This window comes from Narcine bancroftii, chromosome 2, assembly GCF_036971445.1.
Source record: "Narcine bancroftii isolate sNarBan1 chromosome 2, sNarBan1.hap1, whole genome shotgun sequence".
Taxonomy (NCBI): Eukaryota; Metazoa; Chordata; class Chondrichthyes; order Torpediniformes; family Narcinidae; genus Narcine; species Narcine bancroftii.
In genome coordinates, this window is record NC_091470.1 from 77,883,253 (window position 1) to 77,906,721 (window position 23,469).

General features: G+C 46.4%; 1 protein-coding gene and 1 long non-coding RNA gene across 2 annotated transcripts in view; one reads left to right on the forward strand and one right to left on the reverse strand.

The window, feature by feature from the left end:
- Window positions 1-23,469, forward strand: part of mapkbp1 (mitogen-activated protein kinase binding protein 1) — a 179,907-nt gene that overhangs the window by 120,453 nt on the left and 35,985 nt on the right. Inside the window, exons 14-20 of the mRNA XM_069917172.1 lie at window positions 3,957-4,027; window positions 6,618-6,739; window positions 9,190-9,265; window positions 14,657-14,768; window positions 19,481-19,544; window positions 21,359-21,484; window positions 22,524-22,672. Of these exons, the coding sequence (XP_069773273.1) occupies window positions 3,957-4,027; window positions 6,618-6,739; window positions 9,190-9,265; window positions 14,657-14,768; window positions 19,481-19,544; window positions 21,359-21,484; window positions 22,524-22,672 (720 nt within the window). The remainder of the gene's footprint in view (window positions 1-3,956; window positions 4,028-6,617; window positions 6,740-9,189; window positions 9,266-14,656; window positions 14,769-19,480; window positions 19,545-21,358; window positions 21,485-22,523; window positions 22,673-23,469) is intronic.
- LOC138753775 (uncharacterized) lies at window positions 19,191-23,460 on the reverse strand. Its single transcript, XR_011351423.1, has 2 exons — window positions 22,975-23,460; window positions 19,191-19,559 (listed from the first exon to the last, which is right to left on the reverse strand). It is a non-coding gene; the product is annotated as an uncharacterized lncRNA (long non-coding RNA).

The window sequence follows — 23,469 nt, forward strand, 5'->3', positions numbered from 1 at the left end:
TGGCTTCGCAGTCGAAGATTTATGGAGGGGTATGTCCACGTCTGCTGCAGGCTCGATGGTGACTGACAAGTCCGAAGTGGGACAGGCAGGCACGGTTGCAGCGGTTGCAAGGGAAAACTGGTTGGTTGGGGTTGGGTGTTGGGTTTTTCCTCCTTTGTCTTTTGTCAGTGAATGGGCTCTGCGGTCTTCTTCAAAGGAGATTGCAGCCCGCTGAACTGTGAGGCGCCAAGATGCACGGTTGGAGGCGATATCAGCCCACTGGCGGTGGTCAATGTGGCAGGCACCAAGAGATTTCTTTAGGCAGTCCTTGTACCTCTTCTTTGGTGCACCTATGTCTCGGTGGCCAGTGGAGAGCTCGCCATAGAACATGATCTTGGGAAGGCGATGGTCCTCCATTCTGGAGACGTGACCCACCCAGCCCAGTTGGGTCTTCAACAGCATGGATTCGATGCTTGTGGACTCTACCAGCTTGAGTACTTCGATGTTGATGATGAAGTCATTCCAATGCATGTTCAGGATGGAGCGGAGACAGCGCTGATGGAAGCGTTCTAGGAGACGTAGGTGATGCCGGTAGAGGACCCATGATTCGGAGCCGAACAGGAGCGTGGGTATGACAACGGCTCTGTACACGCTGATCTTTGTGTTTCTTCAGGTGGTTGTTTTTCCAGACTCTTTTGTGTAGTCTTGCAAAGGCGCTATTTGCCTTGGCGAGTCTGTTGTCTATCTCTTTGTTGATCCTTGCATTTATTAAGGCATTTATTAAGGCAGGAAAAGTTGCTTTTATATTGTTCAAGTTCCTGCTGTTTTTGCTGATTGACTGAATCGTCCACATGAATAACAATAGTGGGCGGGAACATCCATGCATATGAATGCCATTCTTCCCCAGCCTGTTTCTGCTGAGTTAGCTGGGCAGCTTGACCAATGCCATTTTAGGGCTGTTGGTCTGATGCTACCCCAGCTTCTATCCCCACTGGTTTGTTGTCTTGGGAGTCGCTTTAGCGAACTCCGTCCGCGTCTGCTTCCGCGCGATGTGCCGGCCCAATCTTTGCAATTGATCACCCCTCAGCCTGCTTCATTCCAGGAAAACGATTCCCAGCCTATCGTGTTGTACCTTATGACTCAAACACTGAATTCCAGGTAACATCCTTGTGAATCTCTCTCTCTCTCTCTCACTCTCTCTCTCTCTCTCTCTCTCTCTCTCTCTCGCTCTCTCTCTCTCCCCTCCTTCTCCCTTCTTCACCATCCCATCTAACTGTGATGCCACTTTCAGGAATCATGTAATTGAACCCTGATGTCTCTGTTTACAACACTTTGCTGATCCATGCCGTTCACTGTGCATGTCCTGGGTGGGTTTTACTTCCCAAAATGCTTTACTTTACACCCGTCTGAGGGAAATTTCATCTGCCATTCCTTTGTCTGTTTTCCGAGGTTAAGGAGATAAGTGCGTGAAAAAAAAGGTTGAGAACCACTGATCTAGATCTTAGACAATCTTTTTCACTCTCCACTGCACCACTAATTTTGGTGTCATCTGTACTCTTAACAATTATGCATATGATAAACAATAAGGGACCCAGGGCTAGGCTGGCCATTCCAAGGAAGACATGGTCAGAGGTCACCATATATATCACACACACATACACACAGTGTGTTTGCATTTGTGGTTTTCCAATACTGTTTATATTAAATGGCTTTGCAAAAATGACAAATGCAAACACACTGTGTGTATGTGTATGTGATATATATGGTGACCTCTGACCATGTCCTCCTTGGAATGGCCACCTTAGACCCAGCACTAATACACCATTAGTTACAGGCCACCAATATGAAAAGCAACTCACCACTACCACCCTGTGACACCTGCCACCAAGCTAATTTTGTATCCAGTTTGTTGGCTCACCCCCTGGACTCCATGTTTCTATTCAAAATTCTCAACCAAATTCATGAGGCATGATTTCTCACATGCAAAGACATGTTGGCCATTCCAAATCAATCCTTTCCTTTCTAGTGCAGATAGATCCTGTATCGCAGAATCACCTGGAGTATCTTCTCCAGCACAGATGTAAGGCTAGTCAGCCTGCAGTTCCCCAGATTGTCTTAAATAAAGGCACATCCTTCAGCCATCGTCCAGTCTTCAGGAAAATACAAAACTGAAGCCACAAAACTCTCTGTCACGGCCCAGCAATTTCCTCATTTGCTTTCTGCAACATCCGCGTGTAAACTTGGTCAGGCCTCCAGGGAATGTCGATCTTTAAATACTTCAAGATTGCCAACACATCCTCTTTTGTCATGTCAACGAATGTCACTGTTCCCATTCCTAAACTCACTGGTTTCATTGACCTCTCCATGGAAAAGATCAATGAGAAACTTCCTGGAATGGAAGTGCACATCGATCGTTGGCAAACCGACTCCGCATGTAACGCCACACTAGCGGAGCAGCTGCATGAAGATGGCACCATCGGGGGTTCAATAGCATCTCGTGGGTTAGGCCACGTCGCGCGGCTCTAGGCAGCGTGGTGACGTCACCCCCAGTGCGGGATGGAGCTCACGCCAGCCCTTAAAGGGCGCGCGCGAAGATTCAAATAAATTAGTTCAACTGAATCTTGTACTGACCTGTGGTGTGTTTTAGTCGTTGTAGCTACCGCTACAAAACATTCATTTAAGGCCTCACCCTTCTCACCCGGAACTACACGTTGATTCATACAGCAATCCTTTTTTCTTGATTTACCCTTTCATTTTTAAATTAACTCTCATGATTCTCCTTTACCTTATCTGCCAAGGATATCTCATGTCACCTTTTCACCCTCCTGGATTCCTTGTGGACTCCTAAATCCATTATACTCCTCAAGGGATTCACTTAATTCCAGCTACCTCTACCTGACACGTGCCTCCTACTTCTTGATCAGAGCCTCAATATCCCTCATCAACCTGGGTTCCCTAACCACAATCATATTGAGAGAAGAATGGCGGCACTGCTGCTAGTGCAGGCCCCGAAGAGAGAAGACACAACGCTGCTCCAAACGGTTCATCTGTCTCGAGGAGCTGCAGGCACCCAGGAGAAGTAAATGCCACAGGGCAACAGTAACAGAGAGAAGCACCTCCCGATAAGAAGGAGAAGTAGTGGAGACAACCCTACATGGAAGGTGACCATGGCAGCGAACCACCAAGGTGCTCAGTGACCAAGGGACCCACCCAGTCTGCATGCAAATTGTGGTTTGGGGACCTGCGTAGGCTGCAAGCTGCTGGGAACTAGGTATTGGGGCCGGGATTCAAGAGGGTGCTGAGGGCAAGAAGGGCTCCTGAAGGGTCTCAGAGGTGCTGAGGGCTTCCTGATCGTGATCTGGTGCTCGGGTTTTTGATGAATCGAACTGGAGTCTGGTGCTGCCGAGGCCACAAATGCTCAGTGACTAAAGGGACGTTACTTTTCTTTCTCTTATACTGTAAGGGGTGCCGGGTGACTCTTTGCCTGCCTTAGGCAGTCAAAAGGCAATTTTGCATAATATTACATAACAATAAAGGAATCTTGAATATTGAATCTTGCCCTTCATTCAAGCAAGAGCATGTTGGCTCTGAACACTCCCATTTCTTATTTTTAAAAGCCTCCTTTGTGCAGCTAGTTCGATTTTCACTGAGACCAATCGGTTAATATTGTCCCAAACCAGATGGCATTGGGGTCTGAATTTACCTGTTTGCATGAGTGTTGTCAGAACTTCCAGTCGTGGAATTGCCTCGCGTGGGTACAGATGCAGAGGTTTTGCAACTGATTTGAATACTGTGTCCTTCCTGGTCTAAAAAGCTGACAAGTATGTCAAGCGAAAGCAGCTGAGACTGGGGGTGAAGTAATGCTTGCTGCTTTGTCATCTGTCCTGCGGCACCCAGAATCTTGCTTCCCCTTCTGCAATATGTCCCAGCTAATCGCATGTTACCATGGTAACCCAATTGCATTTTATTCTTTGCAGCTAATGGTGGAAGTGTCAGAATGATTACTTGTGGTGCAGACAAGAGCATTTACTTCCGGACAGCACAGAAGGTAACAGATTTTGTGGATGTGTAGTGATCTACAGGCTGGAGTCTTACCCATAGGTAAATGTGCTAATATAACTGGGTATGGAACCAGTAACACAAAATGTCTAGACCAGGGATGGGCAACCTATGATCCAAATTTATCTGGCCCACAATCCAGTGCAAAAGCACCACGTGTACCTGGCCTGCCAATATAACTAGAATTGGCAGGCTGGGTGCTCGGGAAGCAAGTGCAGGCTGCAATTCTCAGCCTTTGGAGCATTGTTCTTTTCATTCTTAAGAAGGACGGTGAGTGCCTAAATATTCTGCCAGTTCTAGTTTCTAGTGAGCTTCTTGTGTTAAAGTCACATGGAGCTCTTTCCACTCCAGAGCGGCGCCGGAAGGGGAACGCATTACAGCGGGGTGTTTTTCTTTAAATGTGGTTCTGTCAGCCTTGCCGCTGTCACATGCACACAAACGTTTCGTCCCTGAATATCAGGCTGCTGCTCAAGTCTACAGTGCCTTGTAGTCAAATGGCCGGACTTGGGTTACATGTGTGTGTACAGCAGCCGCCACTTGCTTCTGCTGATGAAAGTGTGCGTGGTTGGGGGGGGGGTGGGGGGGTGCAGATTGTTAACCCACTGACGGGAGGCTCAGAGGAAAGTTGTGAAAAGTTGAGTGTGATCATCAAAGCCATCAAAAAAAAAAATTTAGCCCGAAACGCAAAGGAGTTTCTTGGGAGCTTTTCAAGTCTGCTTCACTGTATGTGTTCAGCCACCTGACACTGTCCTGTCACTGCCATTAGTTGCTTTTTGAAGGATCTCCTTTTTGTTTGCAGTTTCTCAATGACCTGATTGACCAATTTGGCAAAATTATTTTTTAATTTGTCTCATTGTGTTCTCGGAGAGGGGACCAGTACTCTCAGTTCACCAAACCTACCCCCTTCCACAGCCCAGGACTTAAAGATCTAACAATCAACTTGGGGACATTTTTTATAGATACACCAAATATTTATTTCATTTATGGTAGCATCAACCACTGCCGCACCATCCAGCCCAAGCATGGTAAAATGTTGCCCGCTTCTGGACTAAACTGAACAACATTAAGACACAAGTGCATGGTGTTTTTCTTTTGTATATACAGGTTTGTATGTTTTATTCTGAATAAAGTTTATTTTTTAGATAAAATATAACATTTATAAGTTCAGCACATGTGGAATCATAAATACCCAGGGATTGAGTTACAGACTGGAATATAATCTAGAGGTTCAGTATATGCCTGAAATATGCCTGAAACAGGCATATTTCACTCTTGAGAGTGAGTTACAAGAAGAGAATTGGTTTTTTTTTATATGTCAAATACCAGGAGTGAACTACAGGAGGGAGCCCAATCAGAGATGGTTGAAAGGCCGATAGTTGTCAGTTATGACTCATTTCCCAAATAGGTAGGAATAGCAGGTTACCATGGTAGCCCGGATGCATAAAGCCAAGTTATATTTGGCCGAGGAATACCAGAAAAGGGACCCGAGCAAAATTTAGCGAGTGGCGTAGCTTGTGTCCATTTATTTGGTTGTGGACTGTGTTACACCCACGTGCTTGGAAGGTTATGTGGAAAAGGAACCGTGGCCAACCAACACTGCCACCCAGCCTGGTGGAATGGAAGTCTGCTGTGTCAGCTGTAACAGTTCCATACATAACTATAGTGGTGTATTAAGTCCATATTATTCAACTCTAATGGGTACTGCACTGCATCTCATGCTTTTGAATAGTTTCCATCCACGCTCATTGTTTTTGTCATTGACCATAGAATCACCTGGTGCATAGTACAGGTGATCCTTCCAGGATCTCTAACTACCTAATCCAGCATTCCCACTTAGCTATGCCCTTGTAATATGATTGTGACATTGGGATCAGCTTCTGCTGGGACAGAGTCATTAAACAGGATAAAAGAAAAACTCTGGCTAATGATTTCACTCACTGTCACTCAGATCCCTTTGCTCACACAATGTTACATTGCTTAGTGGGTACAGGGCAGCAGCAGCCAGGTAAAGGATATTTGCCTGCAGGAGCCATTGATGTGCATTCCAAACCCACTGGGTTATTCTTGTGTTGAATCACTGTCCACTTCCCAATGGCTTGGGAACATTGGTGAGTAGGATGCATCAGGCATTCAACACAAGGAAGTTACTTGGACCTTCTGTAAATGGTTTCCCCACTCACACCCCAGTTAAAATGAACTCACTGGATCCAGATCTCTGGGCTCACTTTAATCAAATGACCCACCACTAGTAACTGTTAAAAACAAAATACATAATCTCTCAACATTTAAAAAATATCCAAAACAATCTTAATTTCTATTGCATTTTTAACATAGGAAAAATTTATACCAAGACATATGGGATCTGAGGGAGAAGATTCTTCTTCTTGTATCTTTTCAATTGAAAGTACACAGACATGGGGACTCAAAGTTCCTGTCTTGTTGGAAGACAAAGGGCTATGGGTGTTAGGAGTGTCCAAATTGTTCCACTGTTTGGAAGATTTCTCCCAGACAATAATGATCTTTCTGTAGATGTTGCCTGTGGGTGTTGGAGCTAAACAGTTTGTTTCCATCCCCAACAGACCAGTGAAGGCACTCAGTTCACCCGAACTCACCATGTGGTCCGAAAGACAACTTTGTATGACATGGATGTGGATTCCACAAGGAAGTATGCTGCGGTTGGGTGCCAGGACAGGAGCATTCGGTGAGTGTGGTGTGTGCACCATGACTGGCTTCTGCTTCATGCAAGGGAAAACTCCTGCAGCCCCCATCACAGGGCTATACACAGAACAACACCCCCTTGCTTTTTCTCTTTCTCTCACTCACTCGCTCATTCAACCTCACTCTCACTCTTTCTATCTCTTTCTCTATCCCTCTCTTTGACTCTCAGTCTCTCTTTCTCCCTTTGTCTTTCTATCTCTTTCTCCCTTTCTTTCTTTCTCTCTCTCTCTCTCTCTCTCTCTCTCTCTCTCTCTCTCTGTCTCTCTCTCTCTCTCTCTCTCTCTCTCTCTCTCTCTCTCTCAGTTGTGTTCTGATGAGGCCAGTATGTGAGCACAGACCCTGCCACAGGAGGGTGGGGCAGGAGGTGTCTGGCGATGTAAGTGGGCTGTTTGTGAACTAAACAGTTTGTGCCCTCCTTCCACCATTTACATGAGGCTTTTGATTGATCCCAGTGTGAGGACGAGCTTCTTGATGCCACCCTGAATGCTCCTCTCTGAGCAGCATTGGGCCAGTATCTGGTGGGGGACATTGTTTTCCTCTGTTAACCTCGCATTCTTACCCGCTGATATAACTTGCATCCATTGCTGTAACACTGAAACCACGCCTCCCCAACATTTTGCTTTATCACATTGATATATTCCACACCACACCTTATAACACTGATGTTCTTCCTTTGGCTTGGCTTCACGGACAAAGGTTTATGGAGGGGTAATGTCCACGTCTGCTGCAGGCTTGTTGGTGACTGACAAGTCCGATGCGGGACAAGCAGGCACCTTGCAGCGGTTGCAAGGGAAAATTGGTTGGTTGGGGTTGGGTGTTGGGTTTTTCCTCCTTTGTCTTTTGTCAGTGAGATGTACTCTTCAATTTAAGAGTCAGATGCACCCTATGGAGCTCACCATAATGTTGATATATCCCCCTACCCTAATCATTCCCTCCCAAGTTACTGAAGATTTTCAATCTTCTTCAGCATGATGCTGAACCAAGCCATGAAAGACCCCAACAATGAAGACGCTGTTTACATCCGGTACCGCACGGATGGCAGTCTCTTCAATCTGAGGCGCCTGCAAGCTCACACCAAGACACAAGAGAAACTTGTCCGTGAACTACTCTTTGCAGACGATGCCGCTTTAGTTGCCCATTCAGAGCCAGCTCTTCAGCGCTTGACGTCCTGCTTTGCGGAAACTGCCAAAATGTTTGGCCTGGAAGTCAGCCTGAAGAAAACTGAGGTCCTCCATCAGCCAGCTCCCCACCATGATTACCAGCCCCCCCACATCTCCATCGGGCACACAAAACTCAAAACGGTCAACCAGTTTACCTATCTCGGCTGCACCATTTCATCAGATGCAAGGATCGACAATGAGATAGACAACAGACTCGCCAAGGCAAATAGCGCCTTTGGAAGACTACACAAAAGAGTCTGGAAAAACAACCAACTGAAAAACCTCACAAAGATAAGCGTATACAGAGCCGTTGTCATACCCACACTCCTGTTCGGCTCCGAATCATGGGTCCTCTACCGGCACCACCTACGGCTCCTAGAACGCTTCCACCAGCGTTGTCTCCGCTCCATCCTCAACATCCATTGGAGCGCTTACATCCCTAACGTCGAAGTACTCGAGATGGCAGAGGTCGACAGCATCGAGTCCACGCTGCTGAAGATCCAGCTGCGCTGGATGGGTCACGTCTCCAGAATGGAGGACCATCGCCTTCCCAAGATCGTGTTATATGGCGAGCTCTCCACTGGCCACCGTGACAGAGGTGCACCAAAGAAAAGGTACAAGGACTGCCTAAAGAAATCTCTTGGTGCCTGCCACATTGACCACCGCCAGTGGGCTGATAACGCCTCAAACCGTGCATCTTGGCGCCTCACAGTTTGGCGGGCAGCAACCTCCTTTGAAGAAGACCGCAGAGCCCACCTCACTGACAAAAGGCAAAGGAGGAAAAACCCAACACCCAACCCCAACCAACCAATTTTCCCCTGCAACCGCTGCAATCGTGTCTGCCTGTCCCGCATCGGACTTGTCAGCCACAAACGAGCCTGCAGCTGACGTGGACTTTTTTACCCCCTCCATAAATCTTCGTCCGCGAAGCCAAGCCAAAGAAGAATCATTCCCTCCCAAGTTACTGATATAATACTGATTCTATTAATGATATTGTTTAACCGCTCACTCTGGTAGTCCCAAATCTTTTGAAAATAAAGTTAATGTTTCCTTCGTGTTTCTGTTTAACACTCTCCTCTGTATCTCAACGAGCTTGACATGATGCAGGTCACACCACTTCACTACAGACCCAAATGAATAAAGTGGATCCACAGACATGTTAGGGAAGCAAAATTTACATTTGCTTTACTCTATTTGTCTCCAAGTGGGACGAGATTACAAGTGTGTATGTAGCTTAGATGTTCTCTCATCGTCTGTGCTACCTTCCCTACAGAATATTTAACATCAGCAACGGGAAACAGAAGAAGCTGTACAAGGGATCTCAGGGAGAAGATGGAACGCTGATCAAGGTGGGTGATCCTGGATCAGTGTAGCACCCAGCTTCTAGGGGCAGGGTTGTGGGCGCAATCAAGCTGCAAGGAATGTTTTGTGGCCTCAATTCACTGATTGGGTCAGTCAGGGCCTTGTTAAGAGGAGGGAAGGACGGATCTTGTGGGTGGCTGGATTCATCCCCTCACCCTGGCTTCTGACACAAGGCCAAGGGCTAGTCACACACTGCATGCTGTATTATGCATGATGCACTGTCAATAATTCGCTAAAGACTGAAGTTGTGAAACTGATAGGCTCTTTTTTAACTATAGACTGGGACAGGCATCAACCTCTTTGACTGATGAAGGCAGAGGGAAATGGGAAGCATGCAAGGGGCTATGGGTAGGATCAGTCTCGGGAGACGTGACCAGCCAATCACAGCATAACAGTGGTTTACCACATTCACCCCTCCTTTTTAAGAAGAGTACTGCAGGATGAGAAGAAAACAAAACAAAACAAATATACATATATACATTTTACAGATTAAGTCTGTCAGGGGGTCTCCTTTGCCTCAGTGAATGACGTGGTAATGGTTGGAGAGATGCTGTGGCGTCCTGAGCAACTTGTGGGGTTGGCCTGTCATCACTGGTTACAGTTCGTCAGGTGAGGGGGCAGGTGAAGGGATAAGGGAGTGTGGTGCCGGTGCATCATGGGTGACAACAGTAGCTAGGGGTGGAGAGTGGTCAGCCACAGGCTAGGGATCTCTAAGGTAGCAATGGGGGGCGAAGAGTATCTGTTGGTGGTCAGTGGTAGGCAAAGGGGCGCCTGGATCGAGACAGTGTCTTCGCGCCTGTCAGGAAAGACAATGTAGGCATACTGGGGGTTAGTGTGGAGAAGGAGGACCCTCTCAACCAGTGGATCAGTCTTAGATTGCATGGCGTGGTTTTGAAGCAGGACCGGTCCTAGGGGGGTAAGCCAGGCAGGCAGCATAGTCCCTGACACAGTCTTCGAAGGGAAGGCAAACATCTGTTCATGAGTCGTGTTAGTGGCCATACATAGAAGTGACCAGATGGAGTGGAGCGTGTCTGGGAGGATGTCTTGCCATTGGGAGATGTAGCGGTTCTGTGAGTTCAGGGCCAGGAGGATGGTTTTCCAGACCATGGCATTCTCCCTTTCCACTTCCCCTTTTCCACTAGGGTTCTAGCTGGTGGTACTGCTCATGGTGATCCCCCTGACCAGTAGGTACTGCCAAAGCTCATCACTCATGAATGATGTCCCCTGGTCGCTGTAGGTAAAGCCAGGGTACACAAAAAGCATGAGGATATTACGGAGCCCTTGATAACTGTGGCTATGGTCCTGCCCGGGCAGGGCAGGAGTATTCGTCGATGATTGTAAGGAAGTAGGCATTCCAGTTGGAGGAGGGGAGAGGGCCTCTTGAAATCAATGCTTAGGCCCTCGAAGGGGCGGGGTGGCTTTGATCAGGCATGCCTTGTCCAGTTGCTAGAATTACCGTTTGTATTCAGGGCAGACCTGGCAGTTTTTAGTCATTGTCTGGACTTCCTCAATGGATTATGGCAGGTTCTGAGCTTTGATAAAATGGAAAAACCTAGTCACTCTGGGGTGGCAAAGGTTATTATGGAGGGTCTGCAGTCTGTCCAAGTTCCACGGGATAGAGTGTCCAGAGGCTCGTTAAGTTTGCCAGGCCAGTAGAAGATGTAGTGGTTGTAAGTGGACAGTTTGATTCTCCACCTGAGGATCTTATTGTTCTTGATGTTGCCCCTGCATATTATTAAACATGAATGTGAATCGTTTTCCTGAGAGGTAGATCCTCCAGTGGCCTATTGTCTGGGCCTCTGCTGGCCAGGGAAACATGGTGGCTTTGACCAATGGACGAATCTTGTCTACATAGTTAGTGACCCATTGAGCATAACATGAGAAGAACCCGAGGCATCTCTTCATTGCTTTGAGAGTATTTGGGAGAGGTAGCTCCAGCAACGGATGCATACGGTGGGTGTCAGGGTAATTGATGCAGTTCTCGACCACACAGCCAGGAATGGCTAGCCGCGCTGTCCGGCACACACATTTGTCCTTGTTATAAGTAAGGTTCAGGCATTTTGCTCCCTGGAGGAATTTACGGAGATTTGCAACATGATCTTGCAGGTCACATTATCAAGGTATAGGAAAGTGGCCTGCAGCTTAAAGTGGTCCACCATGCGGTTCATTTCATGCTGGAAAACGGAAACCCCTAGTGACGCTGAAAGGGACCCAGAGGAAGTGATAGAGGCGGCCATCTGTCTTGAATGCGGTGTTCTGGGCGGTCCTCTAGACGGATTGGGAGTTGGTGATACGCTGACTTAAGGTCGATTGTGGAGAATACCCGATATTGTGCAATATCTGATTGACCATATCGAATATTCAGGAAAAGGGCTAAGCATCGAGCTGCATGCACCGGGTGATGATCTAGCTGTAATCTATGACCATCCTATTCTTTTCCCCATTCTTTACCACAACCACCTGGGCCTTTGCCCAACAAACGCAGAACCTCTGACTTAATGAACGCCTTGTCTGCGGCACAGTATCATCTGCTCCTGGAGGCCACCAGCTTGCAGTCGGGGGTGATGTTGGCGAATAGTGGGGGGGGCGGTTATCCTTGAGGGTCGAGAGGCCATAGGTCGCACACAGAGAGCCGTCTGTGAACTGTTTATTGCAACCGGTGAGGGGGGGATGGGGCCTGTCAAATTTATTAAATTGGGACTAAAGCCTCACCCCAGTAGCAAGGACCCATGGGTGGCTTCTGCATGCAATTTGGACGTGAGTGAGTGATGTCGTGTTTGGTGGGCCATACTTTAAGGGTTAGGCGCTTGGTGGTAGCAGGGTGAATAAAACTTTCTGTACTCCCACTATCAAATAAACAGTTAGTAATGTGCCCATTTACCTGGATATCCATCAAGAACCTATTGAGTTCGTGTGGTGCCTCCTGGTTTAGGATGATGGAGGTCAGTATAGACTCACTGTCTAAGTCCAATGGGTGCCCACGATCCAAAGATGGCCACCCTCGATCCCAAGATGGCAGCTCTTGCTGTTCTCCTGTGGTGTCGTAGGCCTGAGAAGGTGGCGTTTACTGCACGGTCCAAAATGGTGGGTCCCATGACTTGCACATGGCGTCGCTGGTTCACAGAGGAAATTGTGCCAATCACACTGTCCAAAGTGGTCACTGTCTGCTTATGGTGCTGCTAGGTTTCGTGGATAGTTTTGACTGGCAGACTTTGGTATAATGTCCCTTTTTTCTGCACCTAGTGCATTCTGCCTCCTTGGCAGGGCGACATTTCTTTTTATGCTTACCCTGTCCGCAGAAGTACCAATTGGGGTGATGACCCGCAATGGCAGCTGAGGTCAGGTCACTAGAGGAATGGGACTGTGTCAGCGACCAGTCACTCACAGCATGGGACGATTCCCCGTCCCAAGATAGTGGTAACCAAAAGATGGCCAAGTAATCATCCAAGTTTTGGAGGGCCACCTCTAGCAACTGTCAGCTCAACTGCCCTCTGTAGATCAAGTACGTTTTGTTCTAGGAGTCTCTGCCTTATGTAGCCAGAGCGGATACCAGCCATGTACATGTCCTGTATGAGGTCCAACACGTTCTGGGCTCCCGTCATGGCCTTAGAGTCGCATGCTCTGAATAGGATCTGGAGGGCCTGCAGGTACTCGGTGCTTGACTCACCGGTTCGCTACTTTCTAGTGGTCAGGAGGTGCCTGCCTTAGACCTCATTTACCTTCTTGCGATACTGGGCCTTCAGAGTTTCCAAGGCCTCCGTGTATGAGCTGGTGTCATTGATCATCAGGAATACTTGGGGTCCGCAGCCACCGTCAGGAAGTCAGAGTCCAAAAGTGTTTGAGGCGTCAGACGATCGAAGGTCAATGTTGAGCTTCTCAGGTTTCAGGTACTGCTCCATCTTTCTTGAAAATATATAGTTAATAAAATTGATGCACCATCAATAATCTCAAAAGAATGAAGTTGTGAAATTGATAGGTTTTATTCACTATAGACTGGAACAGCTGTCAACCTCCTTGACTGACTGAGGCAGAGTGAAATGAGGAGCATGCAAAGGGCTATGGGTAGGATCTGTTAGAAAGCATGTCCAGGCGGTAGCAACCAATCACAGCATAACAGTGGTTGACCACAGTGCATTTGACAGTTGTGACATATTATGTTGTATTTTATATTGTATGTTTTAAAGGAGATAAATTGGGGCAGGTTTTTAGTGTAGGTCACATACAAACACTTCAAAACAGATCTCATTTAAAATACTGGAGTTCTGCTCATGCCAGACAGGCCGGCTCCGAGTGCCTTTGCAAAAGCTTTGTTGGGTGCCTATAAAGACTTCACTAATAGATTGTTGTTTTGAAAAGCAACAGATGAAAGAACTTGGAGGATTAGGTTCGGAGCCGCAGGCTGTCTGAGTGCAGTTTGCTGTTCTAAGAGGGTAGTGTGCTTTTGCAAGCAGAGAGGGAGTCAAACAGGCTGTTTCTGTGGGAGTAAGAGAGAGAGAATTCAGTCTGCATTTTTACAGTTTAGCAACAGCCCCTGGGACTAGAACAGAACAAGCTGGCAAGCTTGTGGAAAAAAATCATTTTGAAGACAAGTTGTAAGTTCTTAGTTCAGCCTGGTCAAAGTCCTTGTGGTCCATACAAGAGGAGAGGACTGGCTGCCTAATGTTTCACTTGAAATAAAAGAAACAGAAAGGAACTCTGTGGTGACCTGAAAGAAAGAAGTTATCTGGAGAACCCTGAGGGGGCAAGTTTCTTCCGCAAGACACTGAAGTGGCTGGGTGTCCATCGTACAACAAATCTCTCTCTGAAAACTGACAAGAACCTTCCTGAGCAGTAACCATTTACCTTTTGAGCACCAAAACCTGATGAATTTCATAAATATTAATTCTGTGCACGGTATAAGAATTGACTGCAACCAGTGAACTTGGAGGAGTGAGAAGTGATGACTGGACTGCGAATTAAATAACTTTTCTAAACTTACTCACACATTACAAACACGTGCGCTTAGAATTAGAAGGGGGTTAAGTTAATAAGTTAATAGTAATAAGTTAGAGTTTGATCCTGTTTTCATGTTTAAAGATAATTAAAAGCAACCTTTGTTTAAATAACCATTTGTCTTGGTATTGCTGCTGGGTTTTGGGGTCCTCTGGGCTGCCAATCTGACTAGGCCTATATTCCCTGCGTTCTCTCAAAAGTGATGTTGTACAGTATTTGTTACCTTCCAAACCCCTGGTCCACTACCAAATGACAGGAAATAATTTTCTCTGCACTAACCCACTTTATTGTGGCAAATGTCCCTCTGTGCAGACCGATTCACCCTCTGCTGACTGATCTGTCTGGTCGGAGCGCTGAGTTTATCTAACCAATCTGCTTTTATCCAGGTTCAGATCGATCCATCTGGGCTGTACATCGCCACCAGCTGCTCTGATAAGAATCTGTCCATCTTTGACTTCTACTCAGGCGAGTGTGTCGCCACCATGTTTGGTCACTCAGGTAAGTTTGTCTCAGTGAGGCCACCCTGTCACTGCCCCTGCTTGACCACTCGCACTTCCAAGCCTGCAGTGTGTGCTTGCCCTCAAAAAGAACCATGTGGTCTCTGCATCACTGGCTATATCCTCGTACTGCTTTCTTAGTCTCCTGAGGAATCGGAGTCAATAACGGACCAAGGAGCAAGGTAGATAAGGGACTGGAGCATCAGCATCACCGTGGTGAAGTGAATGCCCTCATGAAAGACATCTCACTATTATCATTTTTTTGACTCTCCGGCGCAGTGGGTGGGCGAGACATGCAGTAGGGAATTGCTGACTGCCACAGTGGATTCTCGTGAGGTCTCTGCTCAGCTGAGGTAGAGAGGGGTCAGGCTGAATGTCGGCAGTTTGAGGTGAAATCCTCTGCGTCTTTAATGATGTCACAGGCGAGCAGCGCTCAGAGGGAAGGCAGGAGGGATCCCAGGCCTGCCCCTCGTGGGGTTGGAAGATGTTGTCAGTGGCTTTCTGGATATCATTGGATGGACAAGAATGCAGCAGGGCAAGTGCAAGGGGTTGGCAGTGGCAATGGTTTGAGAAGGGTACATGGAAGGAAGGACTGAGGGAGGGGCTGTGACTTCACACTGAAATGGAGGTTGAAATCGACAGGGATGGATAGTGAATTGGTGAGATCTAAAACCAGTGCCTTATGGTTAATCAAAGGCGACTGCAATGGGATGAGGGACAAGGTTGGAGTCAGCACTTGTAGTCTGGGAACATGGGCTATATGGTGGGACAGACAAAAATTCCTGGAGGAACTCAGCAGGTCAGACAGCATCCATAGATAGAAATGGCCAGTCAATGTTTTGGGTCCGAACCCTTTATCAAGACTAGAGAGTAGGGGGTGACATTACATATAGAAAAGGGGGAAAGAAGCTGGGGTAGAGGCTCAGAGTTAATAGAACACAGGTGGGAGAGCTGGAGAGACAGGTACAAGAGTTGGTAAAGACGAGATGGAAACTGTGGAACCGGGTTGGGAGGAATTAGGGACCTCAAGCCTTGAGGTTTAATGCTGTTCAGGAGAAATATGGTGCGTTGTTCCTCAAGTTTACGTTTAGCCTCATCCTAACAATGGATGAAGCCGAGGACCAATGTGATCTTTGAGACATCATTTTCCTCCTGGACAGCCTTAAGCTTCATGGTGTGAACACTCAGTTTCTTATTTTAAAAAGCCCTCATCCCCATCCGGTTCCCCCATTTCCATCTCGTCTTTGCCTATTCCTGTTCTTATTTTATCCCCCTCTCTAAAAATTTTATTTCCTCCCTCCTTCCCCTGGATCTGCCCTTTTATCTGTCTCTCCACCTTCCATCCAGTACCCTCTAACCACTGGGCCTATCCCCCAGCTCCTTCTCCCCATCGTCTACAATATACTATCCCCTTTTTTTACTTCAGTCTCGATAAAAGGCCTCAACCTGAGGCGATGACGGATCATTTCTGCACGTGGATGCTGCCTGACCCACTGTGTCCCTCCAGCAGCACCTCTTTCCAGCATCTGCAGTTTTAGTGATTCTGTCCTTCTGCATTGGAAGATTGTATGCCAAGTAGGGGGCAGCTCCCGAACCTTTGATCAAGCAAGGATACATTTAGAATGTAGGCTTCAACTGCAGGGAGAGTGACCATTTGGGTGTTAGTTGCCGGATGAGGTCAGGGTGGAAGTCAAGACAAACGGGGTGAGAAAGTAAGTGTTTATTAGGTGAATAAATTAGATTTGCTGTCCAGTGAAAACCACTGGAGACCTCTCCTACGCAAGGGAACAAGTAGAATCGATGGTAGCCTGTAAGCTGGGACGCTTGCCAACCTGCAGAGTCTCTGAACTCTTGGGCAGCGTCATATCTGTAACACGTGCAGTGGTCACATGATGCTCTATGCTGTAGGAGGCAACATATCACTTTGGTGCCATTGGTCAGGTGCTGCTTTGTCGCCATCTGTGGGTGAGAGTTGGGAATGGTGCGGGAAAGACGGACACTTGGGTCAAGAGGCCACTCCAATGTTTTTCCTTGGTTTAGTTCCATGACTCAGCAGTTAAAGCACAGAATCTCCCAATCACCACTTCTGCAGTTGTTCCCACTGGTGCATTGTTTTTCTACAGAACCCAAGATTTCTGCCTTTGCCCTCGAGCTCCCTCCTGCCATATCATAAAGTAATACAATAGGTTTACTAGTGAACCAAGCAGGTTAAAGAAAACAGCAAAGTTGGTGTAACGGTTAGTGCAACACCATTACAGCGCCAGTGATCGGGACCGGAGTTCGAATCCTATGTTGCCTGTAAGGAGTTTGTACGTCCCTTGTAGGTCCCTACGACCTAGATTATAGGCTTACGAAACTTAGTGGGATCTTTCACCCTTTAATTTTTTTTCGTCTTTCAAAAGTCCACTGAAAGAACCAAATTACAGAGCTTGTCTTAAGAAGGAAAAACAAAGAATTAAGTTGTTTGTGGAGTTTGAAAATCTGGTCACATTGTGAAAAAGAAATAAAACACAGTACTGGAGAAACTCAAGCAGGTCAAACAGAGACCTTTATATAGCAAAGATATATTACATAACCAACATTTCGGGCTTGCCATTTTGGGTATGGAAAAATGTCAGCAGGTGTCCGAATGAAAGGGTAAGTGGGGGGAGGCATGGTCGCAAATTAGGTGGTCCCTGATTACATGTTTGGAGACGGGTCAAATTTGAGACTTGGAGGTGGTTCCTGTTGTTGGTGGATGATTTGAAGGAGGAGGAGAGTGGTGTATATATTAAGTATCTGAATCCCAGTGGTTCAGCATGTAACTCATCAGGTGATATAGATGGCACTCTCTTCCCACTCACCCTTGCCTTGGTTCCTGTTTCTTTTAAATTTAGACATATACAGGCCATTTTGGCCCATGAGTCCGTGCTGCCCAATTTACACCCAATTAACCTACAACTTCCCGGTATGTTTCAAATGGTGAAAGGAAACCAGAGTCCCAGGGGAAAGCCCATGCAGACATGGGGAGAACGTACAAACTCCTTACAGGCAACATAGGATTTGAACCCCGGTCCCGATCACTGGCGCTGTAATGGTGTTGCACTAACCGTTACACCAACTTTGCTGTTTTCTTTAACCTGCTTGGTTCACTAGTAAACCTATTGTATTACTTTATGATATTTTAGCATCTATTTTCATTTTATTCTCCTCGCATTCTCCAAAATTCTACCACTCACCGACACCAGGGGCAATTTTCAGCAGCCATTTGACATATCAAACAGCATGACTCTGGGATGTGAGAGGAAACTAGAGGACTCAGAGGAAACTCAGATAATCACAGGGAAAGCAAGCACACTCCAGCAGCAGCAGAATTAGGATTGAACCTGGTTACTGGGCTTGTAGGTGATTGTTCTATCAGGCAGCATTCGCCGTGTCTGCATTGACAATACCCAGAGTTTGGACTTAACTCGTGCGTGTATCTGTGTTTCCCTGGGCATCATTTAGTGCCGTCGTGTAATCAGATTTCAGATGCACTTGGCCTGAGGTCAGTTGAATGAGATGGGAATAGAAGCAATTGGGGGAGAAAAGAATGACCCAGAGATTAAGCCCAGAAAAAGGCCTGAAGCCTCGCAACGAGAATGCATGATCGGTCAAGGAAGATGATGAGAAAGGGGCATTGGCTACATTTGGTGCAATGTAAAGCAAAATAACTAAAAGTACCATGAGAAAAATAATAAAATCCTGATTTGTTATGTTCGGGAATGCAGCGAATAAGAATGCAGATTTAACAATAACTTTCAAAAGGGAACAACTTACACTCAGAAGTAGAAAATTGAGAGAGAGAGAGAGAGAGCAAAATGATGGAACTGGACATTAAAATTAATTAGTTCCCACAAAATGTCACAGGCACGATAGGCAGAGTGGTTTATGACTCAACCTTGAAATACCAAGCAAGAATAAGTATTTTATTTATTGTGTGTTTATTTTGTTACGTGTATTTTCACCAATACTTTACAGGCAAGACGAATTGAAGGTGTGGGTTTAGGACCAACCTTTAGGACCAGTTCATTTCCTTAACTATTTCTTCATACGTTGATTAATTGTTTTCCTAACCTTTTTGCTCATTCGTCATTGAAAGTTTTTCTCCATGCTCATTAAATCGGATCCAGTTTAATTTGTACTGTTCTATAAACATACAGTATAATTGTGCACATGAAAAGATTGCAAAACACGTATTGGGGCGGCGCAGTTGGTGCAAAGTCTTTACAGCACCAGCAATTGGGACCGGGGTTTGAATCCCACATTGTCTGTAAGGAGTTTGTACGTTCTCCCCGTGTCTGTGTAGATTTTTCCCAAAGGCTCTGGTTTCCTCCCACCATTTGAAACGTACGGGAGATGCGGGTTAATTGAGTGTAAATAGGGTGACACGGATATGTCTAAATTTAAATTTTAAAATAGCTAATCCTTTAATTAATTGATAAATTGCATTGGCCCAAAGACCTATTGTGTCAAGAGAATGTGACAGTCCTGGTCAAAGGATATTCCAATAATCCCCATCAGTTGGAGTAAAGCTTGTGATTCACTATGAGTTAAGATGAACATTGTGAATCAGCATCAGTTTCAGAGATGTTCAGTGAACCACGTGCATCAGTTATTGCTGTAAATCCATAACCTTTCAGATTGGCTGTCATGAATGTACCTTGGTTTCTAAGCGTTGTTTATATTTTCCAGAGGTCGTTACAGGAATGAAGTTCACCAACGACTGTAAACATCTGATCTCTGTGTCAGGAGACAGGTACGTGCTTTCTCTCTGCATAAAGTGATGGAAGCGGATACAATTACAGCATTTGGGTAACTTGATAGCAAAGACCATGGACGCAAATGGGACTGGCTCAGAAGGGCAACTTGGTCAGGTTCATGAGTTAGGCTAAAGGCTCATTCCCGTCCTGCATAACTTTATGACTATACATCCCCATAGATTGTAGTCCTCTCTCTGCTCCCTTTCTCCATCTCTTTCTTCCTGGCAGTGGTGGAACTATTACAGCATAACCTCGCTGAGCTGGGCAGGCTGGCCCGCCTTCTGTACTTGTAGCTCCTCCCCGTAAGATCCCTAATAAAGGCTGAGAGCCCTAATCCCCTCCTTCATATCTGCCTTGGACATGAGCCAGCAGCAGGTAGAGGCATGCTGAGGTTTTCTGATTAATAAAGCCTTCTTGCTTTGTGTCTGAGAGTGGTCATTGATCGTGTCAAGCTGGCAAATTAAAATACTCCAGATGCTAGAAATCTAAAGGAAAGCACAGAAAATTCTGCCAACACTGACCTAGTTGGGCAATACGTGGATTGAGAAACTTTCCAAATCACTGAGAATTTATTGTTTCTAGATCAGTTAGTCAGACTGATTACATCGAGTGAAAATCAAAAGCCTCAGTAAATCTGAAATAAAAACACAAAATGTTGGAGCTATTCAAGCAGAAACTGTGGAGAGAGATAGAGAGAGAGAGAGAGAAAGAAAGGGAGAAAGAGAGAGACTGAGATTCAAAGAGAGGGATAGAGAAAGAGATAGATATTGTCACACGTACTGAGATGCTGTAAAAAGCTTTGTATTGTGTGCTGTCCAGCAAGTCAACTCATGCAGCAGGTAGCGCAATAATAAACAAATAAATAAACATAAGTTTAGGGGTTGGGGCCACAATAAGTCAAATAGTTTCAAAACCACCATGCAGTGTACAGAGAAAAGTCCAGTGCATCTTTTACCAATGTAAGATCCATTCAAGAGTCCACTAATGGCAGAAAATTAAATCTGGAGGTTTGCATTTCCAAGCTCGAGTATCTTCTCTCTGACAAAAGTGGGGAGAAGAGAATCTGACTGAGATGGGATGGGTCCTTCATTATGATTGGCAGGTTTCCCCGAGACTGCGGGAGATAGAGCTGGTTAGTTTGTGTGTGGTCCTAAGGACCGTTCACTACTCTGCAGTTTCTTGCAGTCTTGGGCAGAGCAGTTGCCACACCAAGCTGCGCTGCACCGTGACAGGATTCTTTCTACGGTGACCTGTAACAGTTGGTAAGAGGCCTCAGAAACATGCGGAATTTCACCAGGCTTCTGAGAAAGTCAAGATTCTGGTGCACTTGGAACCTCTGGTCAGTGAGCCCTCCTCAGAAATGTTAACATTGACCTGCTTCCATCTCCAGAGGTGCTGCAGGGCCTGCTGGATATTTCCAGCATGTTCTCTTTTACTACATTGCTTGCCACTTTCTGCCTTTCTTTGCTTTCCTGTCTTTTGCCTTAAAATTCTTCTAATGCTTACTATCTTTCCCCTTTCTCTCTTTCATCCTCTCAACGATTTGACTCTTCTTTCTCTCTCATTTTCCCTCTGTTTCTCCTCTCGTTCTCTTCTCTCACCTACCCTCACCGTTGTTCTCCACAAACAGATCAGTGAAGGTTGGTCTGATGAAAGAACTCAATGGTCTCCCATTGGCATCTGAGCTGGAAATCAGCTATAACCCTCACTTTTGTGGGTTGGGGCTGAGGTTGGGGCTGGGGTTGGGGCTGGGGCTGGTGTTATCCAAAGGTTGCTCTGGGTCTGACTAGTGTGCTGTTACTCCCTCCAGCTGTATCTTCATCTGGCGGCTGAGCTCAGAACTGACAATTAACATGAGGCAGAGGATAGCTGAGACCAGGCAGAAGGAAAAAAAGCAAACCAACACACCCCCACGGAAACATTCCACCCCGTGCAGGTATGTGCAAAGGAGCTGGGCTGAACACAGGAAAATGGGAATAGCTTAGATGGACAGCTTGGTCAGCATGTTCAAATTGGGCTGAAGGGCCTTTATCCAGCTCAATAACTGAGAGGATGGATTGAGTAAAAATTGTGAAAGTTTTCACCAATTTTTAACATGGACTCAATCCTGAGTTTGGACATTTTATCCTCTGAATTTGGTCATTTTTATCTATTGACTTTCCCAAGCGATTCTTTCAACCTGTGCCTGTTTGGTAGTAACTTACTGCTGCTTTCTGAAGGTCCATTTGCTGCTGGTTATGGTAGGAGTGATAAGGAAGTGGAACTAGATGTGGGTTAGGAAGTGACAACAGAGATCGTTCATCGGTTTGTGCTCACGGGTGGCTGCTTCACAGGCCAGTCTGGGTTCGATGCCAAGCTCCAGCGCTCCATAAATGGCGTTAGCGTTGCTTCCCCCTATCATGTACACGTTTTCTCCAAGGGCATCAGTTTCCACCCATGTCCCAAAGACATGGTCATTGACCACTGTAGTTAGCCCCTGGTGCCAATTAATGGCAGAGAGAGGGGAGCCGTGTGTTTTTTGTCTTGGGAAAGGTTGGGGCTTGGGCGGTGAGTGTGGGGTCAAATGAAACAAGATGTCTTCTGCACAGGTGACTCCTACCTGAGATAGCAATGAGGGAACACAAAATCAGCAGTAGTGAAGCAGCCACAAAGCACCTCAGGGTCAACACATCTGTTTCATGATCTCACAGAAAGGGTAATATATGGATTGAACACAAGGAACTGATATTGTGTTGAAGTTTGAAGAAAGTGAAAAAAATTTTTTTTTCCTCTTTCAGTCTTTTGACCAATGTTATCTTTCTCTCTTAACTTGGATTCCCTATTTATTATCTTTCGCCCCCTCTCTCTGTCCTTGCTGTAGGCAACTCTATCCCACTTTACATTTGTATTTCTCCAATCCTCTTCATCTCCCTCCCTGCTTGTGAGGGTTTTTTTTTTTGCCAGTGACATTTCTCCACTCTCTGTTCTCCCTTCAGACGCGAAACTTTTGATGTTGCAGCTCAGACGGCCGTGTCCTCTGATAGCGAGAAGGAAGCTGAAGAAGATGCAAATGAGGACGAAGAAGGCCATTGTGAAGGTTCAAGGGATGTCGCACCAAAACAAGGCGTCACAGTCGGAGGGAATGGTATGTAATGATGCAGTTGTCAGCCTGCATATTCTTCGGGTACTTGTGAGGTACGAAAACCAAAAGGGTAATTACTACCCCAAGGAAACATTCTTTGCAGACAATTATGTTGTTATTTAGACTGCTACATAATTCAGTGCAGCCTTGACATGCTGATTCCCCTCAGCACGTATTAGACCAGGGCTTCCCAAGCATTTTAGTTCCCCTTTTGGGGAGCACTTGGACATCATGGAGCCCCAATCATCAATTACAGTTTAAAAGGCCTAGTATATACACAAGCATAGTAAAGTAAATAAACTCACCATTCTCCACAATGCTTTTCCGCCCTCCAACATCACAATGAGGGAAGATCTCTGCTTGGTAGTTGGTCCGGACCGTGACTGTCAAGAGAAGACCAGTCCACTGCTGGCGTCACCTCCTCCGCCACACCAGAATCACCAGCCATTGAATGACAGGTGAGGTGGGCATGAGTCTGTCCTCCCACTGACATCACAATGGTAAGGGGGTGTCACCAACTGATGATGATTGTCTGCACATGGACAAGTGGGCTGCTGATTGACAGGTGAGGATGGGCACAACTCCCACTGAGCATCACATTGGGGGCTTTGCCCACTGAATGGCTGCACGGGTGGGCTGCAGGGATGTCACAATCCAACCTCCACTCCCCAATCCCTTCTCACCCAAGTAATTGGCTCGGCGGCAATTGACAGGATGCTGGTGATGTCACCCACCACCACCAGTTGATTTGAAAGGCGAGGTGAGCGGGCGCACCCGCCAACCCTCCCTCACCCCAGTCG